Here is a 12,349-nt window from a genome sequence, read left to right as displayed (position 1 = left end):
TGTTGATGCTGGCATTTTTCATGCTCTCTAACTGCACAATTTCATTTCTGGTTAGGGATTCTTCCATCATCAACTTGCTGTTTTACAATTATCTTTTAGGCGACCCTGCCCTGACACACCGAGCAAACGTGTCTGTTTCAGCGATCAAGGCTCTCGGAAAAACCCACACATGAGGTTGTGGACAGGGCCTAAGAGCAATGGAAGACAGAAATCGGCTAAGGAAAAGTGAGTTATGACCATTTTCAAAGCACACTGAGACTTGTTTGTTTTAAAGCGAAGCTTTCTTTATCTCTTCTCTGGGTTTGGCATTCGTTGTCTTTTTCTTGCCGGATACATTTGTGGATATATAGTTGAACCCACTTCTAACAATACCAGATATAACAATTTGTAAGTTATAATGACTACATGTCACAGCATTTACGATTTTCTGACCCTGCATAATGGAACTGCGTCTAGATATAACGAAAATTTTCAAAAGTGCTGTACTGTTACAACGAGCACAGAAAGCTCGTTTGCGCTAAATGAAGGGCACATGCAAAGATCTGAAGCATAGAAGTGCAACCAAACTGGGTACACGACAGCACGCTGGGGTAACCATGCTTTCAAGGCATGTCTCTAGTGTGCGTCAGGTCAAGTTAGTACAGCATACAGCGTACGGTGGCCATGGGTTCTGATCTCGAGGGTGTAAGAGTTGGGTTCGGGCATGTCAATAGTGGTAGCTGGCTCATGCCATCATCTGATTCATCCAAGCGAAGGACGTTGTTGAAGGGAGGAACATGTTCTCATCAAGAATGAGGAGTACTGGGTTTATCTGCAATATCTGCATGAACAGTGGAGAACGTTACGTCTCATCAGTCTAACATGACTGAATTGAAGCACCCTGAGGAGCCGAAGAAGTTCGCCCTCCCTAGATCCCTAGGCCAGGAAAAACTGCCGCCCCATCTTCATCCATTCGGAGCGTCTGAAGTTGTTGAAGGACCCGCGTTCAAGGTGAGAGTTTGCACAACCACTCCTGCACCTTTGTTCACTGAACACACAGTAAGGAGGGGAGCTTCGTAGACAGGTATTGGCACGCTTGACTCAAGCTGGCATGTCTTGGTTCCTGGGATGACCCAGCAGTTAGCTGGAGTGTCTGTCAAACGACCACGGCGGTTATTGGAGTCCGGGAGGAAACATCATAGAACACCCTTTTCCAGGAGTTCCTTGCTCCCATTTGTCCATGACAACGACATAACCAACAGACAACACTCAATCCGTCAAATGTCTCGCCTTGCTGGCACCGCTGGTTTGTCCGAAGAGGTCAAATTGTTAGCTTCACGAAGCAATTCATCACAGTGGGGCAGGAGAGGCTAGAAGGTCACTAGCCTCGCTGGCTGATTGTGACAAGGGCTGCAATTTTCTGTCTGCACCTTGGTGGCACCGCATGCAATCTTAAATGCTACGATGGTGGTACTTGTTTTTGTGCAGTTTTCAATGTGGCACTACGTGCATTGCGCTATGTATGCTGCTGTTTGGTAGATCTGGATCAATGGCCACCCAAGCATTGCCATTGATATTAACCTGAGTTGGTGTGAACGTCAAGAATGCGTCGCAACACGCTGCTGTCAGGCAAATTTGCAAAGAGTTGGCGTTGCATATGTTGACATTTCATTTATGTTGTTGCTGATAATGGTTCACGATAACGTTCTACCTTTCGAACTGAGGCTACATAGAAAACTTAACTTTGCAATGTGTGACACACGTGTGGCCGATGCTACAGCCACAACGGCAAGACCTTTGCCAAATGCCGGCATGCCACAGTAGTTTATGCTTCCAGCCAACTACCTATGCGCATATCATGCCCTGCTGATAAAATATATTGCAAGCTTTCGAAGAAAAAATGGTCGCAGATGCATTCATAGTTTCAAAATGGCAGGTGATCATACCGGCTGGGTGCCGTTTTGAAAGAGCTATAACACTGCATTTTCATTCTTTAGATGGTGTTTTTAACAAAACTTTGCGACTATATGCGGGACGCTGCTGAGAACAAAAATGGAGGTACTGAAAATCAGATTTTCAGTCCAAAGTGGTGTCGAATTCTAACTGACAGCACCAACTTCAGTGTTATTAATTTTTTTGCATTTTGTAGGGTGACTCCACATATGATGAACTACTGATACAACCGCTCTTCACAAAACTATCGAGTATGTTATGAGTGGGTTCGACTGTATATAGACAGCTTAGGCCACTGGCTATACGCTGGCTGCTGCCTTGCTGAGTAGACAACTTGTGCTGCTGGGTATTTGCCCAGACAGACTTTGGTAGTGGGTATGTGCAGCCGGGTATATGCGCCACCTGTATGTGCCCATTCTTGGCCTGTTCCCCTACAATGGATGTTTAACTCTGCCACAAGGGGTATGAAGCCTTTAATGGTATTAGATGCACATCATACTATTTCTCTATACATTAACCTCTTAACAACATTCTTTCCTCAACAAGCTTCATATGGTATCAGCTGCAGGCGACAAGGCTGTGCTTGTGTCATCCGTGACTCCTACTAGCTCACGGACTAAAACAAGCTTTACATCATTTACCTAGATTTCAACATTGCCTTGGATCTGCGTATTGTATATCACGAAGGCTTCGCTTCACATGCGTTCCAGCATATGTGTTTGATGTGCATAAGTAATATGGTCATGTTCTTGATAGTCTGTATGAGGAGTCATCTGATAGATGAAGCACCGTTTAAGCTGCAGTAAACAATATTGGAGACCTCAGGCCTTTATTGTTTTGTTTTTTGAGCTATATGTGACAAGGGTGCGAGAACTTCCAAGTACTAGATGGTCTGTTCTGCTCAGTTGTGATTATGTTGTTTCTGTTAATTCGACATTGATCAATTTGACCTTCTTTAAAGCCATTCGAGTGTCAAATCTTTTTTCTAAGTAATACCTGTTGTCAGTTATTTTCGTCTATGCTTCAGAAAGTCTAAGATAGCTTGTGGTGCACTAAATATGCTAAAATTGTACATGATCATTATTTCAGTCTTAGAACCAGCCATGTGGCAAGATAATAGCTTCACACTGTATGTGAAGCATATGGCATATTGCCTGAAGTTTTTTTATTTTTTTAAGGTGAATCCTCCTGTATTTTGCACACCTTGGGTGTTGCTGATGTCTTGCCTACACGCACAGATAATAAAAAAAATGTCACATGCAACGGTGGGATCGAACACTGGTCTTCCAGCATAACAGCTAGGTGCTTGAACTATTAGCCCACAATTGTACACCTATTTAGTATGTTTCTTGTGGCAACCGAGTAGCTTTTTGAGATGTTTGGTATGTGTGTCACGTTGTGTAGCACGTATGCATGACAACACATGTGGTCGCGGTAGAATTGTTTCACTAGAGCTTCGCTTCACCTAGGTTCTAACATCTTCCATTTTTTTTTTTTAATAATGTGTCTGAAGAAAAGACGCTAAGATAGTGAAGCAGATTTCTGTACTAAAGGCTGTAGGTGTGCTAGCTGGTTTCTGTGCTTGACAGGCCCGCAAGATTGTGTAATGTGTGCTGCGTATGATTTGCATGTGTGACTTATGTTCCTCTTTATCTCTCTTCCTCTCCCTTTACATCCTCATTTCCCCTTCTCCATTCAGGGTAGCAAACCGGACTGCTTTCTGGTTAACCTTCCTGCTTTCCCCCTTTCTCTTTGAGTGCATCACTATCACCAGCACCCGCTGTGGTTGCTTAGTGGCTGTGGCGTTGGGCTGCTAAACACAAGGGTTGCGGGATCAAATATAGGCCACGGCAGCCGCATTTCGATGGGGGCGAAATGCAAGAACACCTGTGTACTTAGATCAAGGTGCACGTTAAAGAACTCCAGGTGGTCCAAATAATCAAATCATGATTTTGGCATGTAAAACCCCCTAATTTAATTTTATATTTAATTAGCACCAGCACTTCTTTTTCTGTTATAGCCACAGGGTACGATAGACAGGAACATTGACTCTGCTTGTCTGGAAGGGACATATCCTGAAGCACCGTTTGCGGGTTCACAGCGCATTCACCAGACAGCACTACACATGTGGAAAAAAAATGTACAGGAGGGGCGGGGGGGAGCTCGGGCCACCCGCATGGCCGTGCTCGGCCATGCTAGCCATGCTTGGCCATGTTCCCAAGCCTGCTTGCACAATCGTCGTTTCGTCTCGTCGGTGCATGCCCTGATGCCAGAAGTGCGCGTATAAGTCTTGCATTTTTGTGGAGAGGCATTAGCAGACAAAACATGTAATTTCATTTTAATTCATTTACTCATAATATAACTTACAGGCCCCATGCAGGCCCTTCATTAAGGGAGGTTACCTGAAGTTATGCCAGATAATAGAACGAAGAACACACAGAAAATAAACCAAATACAAAGACTACGTTACCTAACTTAACCTAGAATATTGGGGAGGAGGAATGCAACGACAGTCCATGCAGTCAAGCTTTGTCAGAAGACAGTGAAAACAAGATTTTATTGTGAGGGTGCCTTTTATTACTGTTTATGTGAGCATCATCCAAGTAGACAGATGCTTCGCTTGCTTCTTTTGTCACGATGCTTTTCGTGTCGCCCAGTCTTCTCCATACATTGTGCTTGGCCCTATGAAGGCAGAAATCTGGATGCAGAAATCTGGATGCAGAAATCCCTTCTGCATAAGTGGACTTCGACTTGTGCTCATAGAGTTTCTGCTGTTTTCATTTCGTGCTGTGTCGTTGCAAGAAATATTCTAACCAATCTCTTTGCTGAACAGAAATCTGTAGCCACCAGGCTGTAATTTGTGGAAATCATCTTCTTGAAGACAAGGCTGAGAATTCCCATTACGCCACATGCCTGGATAAGGGAAATCCCCACCTGCAGTGTGCGCAGTTGTAGACAATTGTTGTCCTTTCGCCTTTCTGCATCGGCGTCCTGTGGTTGTTTCTGGCATTCAGCATCAGTGAGTTACGCCTGGCTTCCCTAAAAAAAAAATCTTAGGAACGACTTTCTCTGATTTTAGGGACTTCCTTTTCATCTAGCTGGACATTCCCTTTACATTTGCCGCAGTACTTATTAAAAATCAGGTTCTTCTCGAAATGTCTCTCACATAGTTTGTCTTTTGCTCTAAATGGTCGCTTACTTCCAGAAATTTTCTGTTGCCACTGTTGCAGCAGCTGTAGATCAAATGGTGCTGCGAGAAGCGAAAACTTCTCCCATCCATTGCCATACCTAGATTTAAAGCCAGGTAAAAACACTTCATTGATTGCTTTTCTGTTGTTCTGCCTCTTTAAGAAGAATACCAACGCCTTGTTCTGCCAGGCATCATTAAACATAGTGCATGCATAGTAAGCGAGGCATCAAACATGAAAAGTACATAGCACGTAACCTTGACATCCGCACAGACATTCGAATGAGAAATACACGTACTTCTGTTGTGTTTCCATTCAGTTTAATTTTTTTGTCTGCTTGCCCTAGAGACATGCACAGATGTTTGCATACATGCAGAAAAAAACGGGGATGCGTTCATTTGTGCATTTTTTTTTTCATTTGAGCGCATATAGTTTTTTGTTTCATTTCTGTCAAATCGAGACGCCGAGGGCTCGAGTTTCCAGCAGACGACACATTCTATGTGCGCCACCTAGCCAACTCTGCACCGCTGGTCTCTGCCACTATAGTGTGTGCACATATGGATGCAAGCTGTTGAATGATTTCCACACGCCTCAGCAGTCTGCGCTATACAAGGGGATTAGTCGGTCAAGCTTGGAGGGAGAGAAGGAAGCAGAGCAAAGGGAGAGCAGTGAGGTGAACTAGATGCCTGGCATCTGCGTTACACGGTTTCTCCCAAGCGAATGCATTGAGGGGTGGCGGAGTCGGCGCTCCTGTCTATCTTACTCCGTGGTTATAGCATAATTTTCACGCCCCTTAACAAATCAACATGAAAGGGCCTATGACGTTTAGCTCCCTGGTGCTTATGCTATACCAGGGAACTGATTTTTCGGCTGTATCTCTTTGATAAAGAAGGACACTATTTGTGCTGGCAATATATCAGTGTAAAGCTCTGCATAAGGCACTAACGTTGAGTGCCAAAATTACGCCAGTCAAGCTCTATGTAGCTGTTCACAGGCACTTTCCACATCATGTCAGTAGCGCTCCCGTATATACAGAGCACCATTTTGTCTACTTCTTGTTTACTTTTATTAAATGCATAAAAATTATCCACATCCTGGAAAGTCAATTGAAACTGATACCACATGGCTAGGGTTCAGCACACTTATTTCTTGTTTTCCCAAAACTATGCATACTTTTCTTTATTTCCATTTCCACCTGAAAAATCTCTTTTTTTCCTACAATTATATTTTTCTGGGTGAAATTAGTGCACCACATTTTCAATGTGGTTCACTAATATTGTTGATGCTGAAATGTACTGCATGACTGTGCATCACACTGTTCAACACTGTAGTTGCATCCAATGCACAGATGAATAGTTCTCGAGAAGCATTCAATAGCAAGTGCACAATGCCACATCGCAATGCAAATGTACAGAACTCGTTTTTTTTATTTTCATTTGTTGCATACGGCAGACTCCAGGTGTAAGTGGGGAAGTCATCAGAATAAAAAAAGTTGGAGTTTCGCCCGAAAGGCGATCAGTTGTGAAAATTAGCAGACAGTCATACAAAGTAAGGATAGTACTTTTATTGGCCATATCAAGTTGAAAACATTCGCTTGCTAACTAAATTAACGAGCATGGTGTATGCATGCACAGCAAACATGAACTCGCCACACTCAGTGACCACGAACACTTGCTGCCAACACGCTGGCATGAGGAAACGCAGCAGCAGCAGCGAGTAAGGCCATCTTTGTGCTGTCTATCACTTCAATGCAAAGTGAGCGCCGAGAACACACAGCACACACAAAGCTACAAGCCTTCGACGCACCTAGACTCTGCCCTCAACACAGATTGCTCTCAAGATACGGCTGCGTGGCCACACGCAGCTGCCACATACGCACTTGCAGCCGGAGTAGAACACTTTCCCCCCTTCCACCCCTCCCCCCCGGTGCCCTGCAATATTGGGCACCTTGTGCGTGACAGAAGATGGCGTGTTTCCTCTCTGCTTTCCTCCCTTTCATGTGGGCAAGATTGAGCCTCGATTTTCGGCTCCCCTCGCATGCTTTCACTTGCACATACAATATAGGGCACGTGGTGACAGTGTTATCGCCCTTAGACTTTATGCGGAACATCACAGCGATGCCAGAAATGCGCCTGGAGTGTCCATATAATAGCTATCGCAATAAAAAGTACATTAACAGAAAGTGATCAGTAACCTGTAAGAAATGAAACCAAACCACATTGACATGCTATAATGCATAGTCTAAGTGATTCCAACCATTTGTGGTGCATGGCATAGAAGAGTGCGATTTGAATGTCAGTTTTGCATAAATGCGGAACTATGCTGGTGGAGATGTTGCGTATGAAGAGTCGAGGGGTAGTTTTTTGTTAATGAGTTGCACGAGAAATTGAAGGTGCAATTTCTTTTATATGAAAGTGCACCCTTTTTCTCAGATAATAGTGAGGCATAAACTATTTTTCACATTAATGATCATTGCCTATTCTTTGCCAAAGTGAAAAATCTTAGACTTTTATTGGGGTCATGCTGGTCACTAGAACAAGTTATATGATGGAACAAGGACCAATCATTGGTAAACAACCTTACTTGAACAAATGTTTTGATTATATTAACATTATCATTAACATATATTAATAAGAGTGAAGAGCTATATGGTTCTATATGGAACACAAGATGTGACCATAAAGTGTTCGGAATTAGTCCAGTTATGTTGCAATCCAAATAGTAATAGTTCAGAAATTCTAATTTTTCTAAGCGTCAGTGTTAACTTATTGTGAGGAACCTTTTTAAAAGCTTTGATAAAGAATAGGCTTCTTTCATGCATTGTCAAGCATTAAGAGAATGCCTTTGATGTTTGAGAAAAAATGTGTACTTTTATTTGTAATTTCGTGTGGATATACCAAGCTCCAATTAATAGTACAGAAAACAATGATGAGATACATACAACTCGGCATTACCATTAGTGAACTCGCGCAGTTCATTCGCTACAGTGGCTGCAGTGTCAAGATGGCAAGGACCTGGGCCGGGGCTCCTCTGACTTCTCGTGTACTTTCACTCCCTCCCGATTTTCACTTCCCATGAATTTCATTTGCAGTATTAGGCAAAATGGACCCAAATAAGAAAAAAAAAAAAAAAAAACAATGATTTCTCAGGCTGCAAGCTCCAGCGTAATTATGACCTTGCTAGGCTCCTTTCATCGAAGTACATGTATATGCTTGCAGCTGTGTGTCGATTGATGTCTTAGCTCTCTGGTAGATTTGCTTTCACTGACTCTTTTCTGTTAAATTTAACTTAAGAAAAAAATATTTGGCATTGTGTTCTAGTTCTTTTTTTTTTTTTTCTCTTCAAACCGGAAATGCTGGACCTTACATATGGTTTTCGGGAGCTGTTGATGTCCAAATATACATCTCCTTACAGTGCGCTTGATCATTCTGGATATAGCTTAGTAAGAAAAGCTATGTAGATATATTAAGAAAGCTGAGTAGCCTTTAGCAAATAAATGGTTATCAATCATAAATAAGAGTATTTTTAAAGGTTAGCTTTTCAGCTTTAAAAAGAATTTTTGACATTGATATGAAATCATTATGAGCAATAACAAATGCGACTGAGCTAGGAACTTTTGAGTGTCCTTTGCTCACTTTTGATGTCACTGCCCTGCCATACTTCTTAACGAAGGTTTTGTCTCTGGCAATGGGCATTATATTAACACTACTCGTACAAACACATACCGTATTTACTCGAATCTGACGCGCACTTCTTTCCGGATAAAACTGGTCCGAAAATTGTGTGTGCGTTAGAATCGAGTACGACCCTAAATCTACGTTACCGTAGCGCCATTGGCATTTTAAAATGGCCGCCTTGTAGGCACTTCGAGCCTAGCTGCCATAGCTTCCTCCATGTGCTGCAGGACGTGGGCTTATGCAATGCTTCCTTTGGCTTAGGTTTGTGCACCATCCGTCTTCCCGTTTTCTGCATTTCCTCTATCAACGTGGAGGGGCCGACTGCAAAGATATGGAGAGTTCATCATGATGCCGCAAGTAAAAGAACACCGATCACGTGTGTGGAGATGGATGGAAATCGGGCCGCATCATGGGCGTTTGGAGTTCCCGAAACTTGCATGCGAGACTGGGGCAAACAGGAGAGGTGTTTTACGCCGGCAGCTGCTATGTATGGCGCGGCTACGCTGCTCCTATCTTGAAAGCAGTCTGCGACAAAGAAAAGAGTCTATGCATCTAGGCACACCACACTGTGTTCTCATCACTTAGTTCACATCGAAGCGGGAGGCCGCACAGATTCAATTCCCTCACTCCTGCTGCCGCACTTCCTTGCTCCAGCATTTTGATAGTTTCCGCTGTCATTGAGTGAGACATGTTATGGTTGCTTGTGTGCGCATGACACCATGCTTGTTAATTTAGCTAGTAAGTGAATGTTCAAAAGTTTATACGGCCAACAAAACTACTATCCTTACTTTTCATAGAGCACCTTTTAGGCGAAACTGCAAGTTTTTTTATTTATTGTAACTTTAGTGCATTGGGAGTAAAATCTGTTTTTTCCAAATTAGGTTCTGTATAAAAGAATGAGGTGTACGGTACTGTAAAGGACTTTTCTTTTTTTTAGGTCACGGCAAACAGGTGCGCATTACAATCGAGAGCGGGTTTTTTTTTCCCCTTTCTTTAGTTGCAGAAAACGGGTGGGCCTTACAATCGAGGGCACGTTAGAATCGAGTAAACATGGTAATTGCAGTGGACTGTGCATGGATTCATGATGATAAAAACGAGAACATTTCATGATAGTGTGAAGAAATCTTCCCCTACTATGTGGTGGTCAGTGTGGGAATTAAAAATGTCATTTCACTGCAAATCTTGTTCAGAGCATGTGAAGCATGATGAAATATCCTTGTCCGACTGCAGTTTCATTGAAGCACAGAGCAGCAAGGCACTTTCTGCACATTTTAATTACTTGTAACTGTTTTTGTTTTAACCTAGTGACCGATAAGCTACTTGGTGACTGATAAGGCAATATAGCGTAACTAAGCGGGCAGAGCTTCAGTATACAGGGTGATCATTCCTAAGTTTTATGGAAATTTTAAAGATCGCCTGTGGCAGATAGCATAATTCTTGTCGTTATTTGGATTACTCGAAGAGGCAGACATTACTAACATGCGAAATTGAAAGATATATTTGACTAATTAGCAAAAATTGCTTATTGAGTATTGAACATCTTGCTTTATGAATTGTTGCCTAATTAGCAAAAATTGCTTATTGAGTATTGAACATCTTGCTTGTTGCCTGTGAGTTCGCAAGACACATCCACTTGAAATGAATTTCCAGGATTACACCAGCTCGAGACATTATTTTCCAAAGGGTGAGATGAGATACATGTGCATTCTAGTTACTTTTGTGTGTCAGTGCATAAAAGAGCATTCTGTTAAATACGTGGACCAACAGTGCATTTTTACGGCAAGCTTGAAGGCCCATATCTCCAAACTGGTGTCATTCTGGAAATTCATTGCAAATTTATACACCTGACAATCTCACTGGCTACAATTTGTAAATTGCAATGTGTACCATGAAGTAATTAATGAGAAACTTAACTAGTGAACTTTTCTTAATTAGTTGAATAAGTGTTTCAATTTTTCGTGCAAGTAACTCTCTCAACAATCCAGCTCAAGGACTAGAATTATGGTATCTGCAACAGGCAATTTCTTTAAATTGCATAAAGCTTAACAATGGTTAACAAGCTGGCGTGTTTTGCCCTAAAAACAGTTTCTCCAATCTATATCTATGTGTGTGCACTTGGTCTATGAAATACAGCAGAGAAGTCGTCTTTTGGGCTTTTTTCTGGGCAGAAGGTTAGAAGGCTGCAACTGAATTTCGGAGGTTGTCCAAACTGGTATGCTTCCAGTGTTTGCTTCCTGGGTGTCATCCTGGACAGCAGCCTTTTATGGCGTGAAACTGTGGACTATGCATTGGAGACATGATCCTCAAACTACACACAGCTGTAGTTATCAGCTGGATAATTTACCAATAGCCACTGAGGTGCCCATCAGAGACCCAGTATGAATGTCTCAATCTTATGCATAGGAAAAGTCTCCGTTTGTCTTTAGGTGTTTCATAGGCAGCCTCAAGCAAGAAAGTCATGTCCAAGGTGAAGTCTCTACCAATATGTCTCCTGACCTCCCAAGTGCTGTTCACCCTGCTTTTCTGGCTTGGTGAAACCTTTCCTTGCAAAGCCCTTTTCGGAAGATTCTGTGTTAGGCCTCAATGCCACTTCTAACTATGCTAAGTACACTAGCCATCCCTGGTCTTAACTCTTTCCCTGTTGTGGGGAAAAGGTGTTTTTTGTAGGTTACGCCAGATTTCCTTTTCTGAAAGAACTACTGCACTTACTATTTTATGTAATACGAGAGTGAAATAGAAATTCTTTGCCCCTATTTTTTTTATTACACAAAATAAGGTACATACATGTAATTACAAATATATGTACTATTCTATGTACCTAACACTATCTTTTCCATGTAGTCCCTACACCAGTTCAGGCGTTTGTACCATTGCAGCACTAAATTTCAGGTGCCCCTGTGGTAGAATTGAGCAATGTACATGGCCTCCCCAAACGATCATTGTCATGCAAGTCTTCACAGCCTTTTGCGAACTCTCAACACGACCACCTCACACTTCTCAAAGCGAGACACCTTTCCCCATACATGGGCTGCATTTCCCTGTAGATTTCGATGGGCGTCCGTCCCTTGCTCCACATAAAATGAATCGCACTTTGTTGCTTGTACACCATGGACATGTGAACCATAACCACTATCTTCAACAACTGACAACAGGGCCGTGCCGCGCAGAGCTACCGGCAGATAAGACCAGGCTGGTCCAAGAACAGTCCACTGCTGAAAATTGATATGTTGACTTTGCTTATACAGCCGTAATGTGTCAAAAAAATAAAATAGGGGCAAAGACTTTGTGATTTGCCCACACACTTAAACAAAAGGCAGAATGAATGCACTTTTCATGCATAAACGTTTTATTAGCTTAATTTAAGTCGTAAAAAAGAGATATAAATTGCCAGAATCAAGATTGTGGGATAATATTTAACAAAGCTTGTAAAGACACGCTTGTATGTACTAAGAAAAAAATTTAAGAAGAATTATGAAATATAAAAAAATGTATTGCCATCTAGTACACACTGTCTCCGAAAAAAATAAATTGCTCATTGAACAGGTGTTCCAC

At 42.3% G+C, this 12,349-nt stretch overlaps 1 protein-coding gene across 1 annotated transcript in view; it reads left to right on the top strand.

The window, feature by feature from the left end:
- LOC126540678 (DNA (cytosine-5)-methyltransferase PliMCI-like) overlaps positions 1–12,349 on the top strand; it is a 194,573-nt gene that overhangs the window by 8,750 nt on the left and 173,474 nt on the right. Inside the window, exon 4 of the mRNA XM_055076227.1 lies at positions 100–225. Coding sequence (XP_054932202.1) covers positions 100–225 — 126 coding nt within the window. The remainder of the gene's footprint in view (positions 1–99; positions 226–12,349) is intronic.

This window comes from Dermacentor andersoni, chromosome 2 (assembly GCF_023375885.2).
Source record: "Dermacentor andersoni chromosome 2, qqDerAnde1_hic_scaffold, whole genome shotgun sequence".
Lineage (NCBI taxonomy): Eukaryota > Metazoa > Arthropoda > Arachnida > Ixodida > Ixodidae > Dermacentor > Dermacentor andersoni.
Note: the sequence above shows the minus strand (reverse complement) of the source record. Positions and strands in the feature narration are given on the sequence as shown.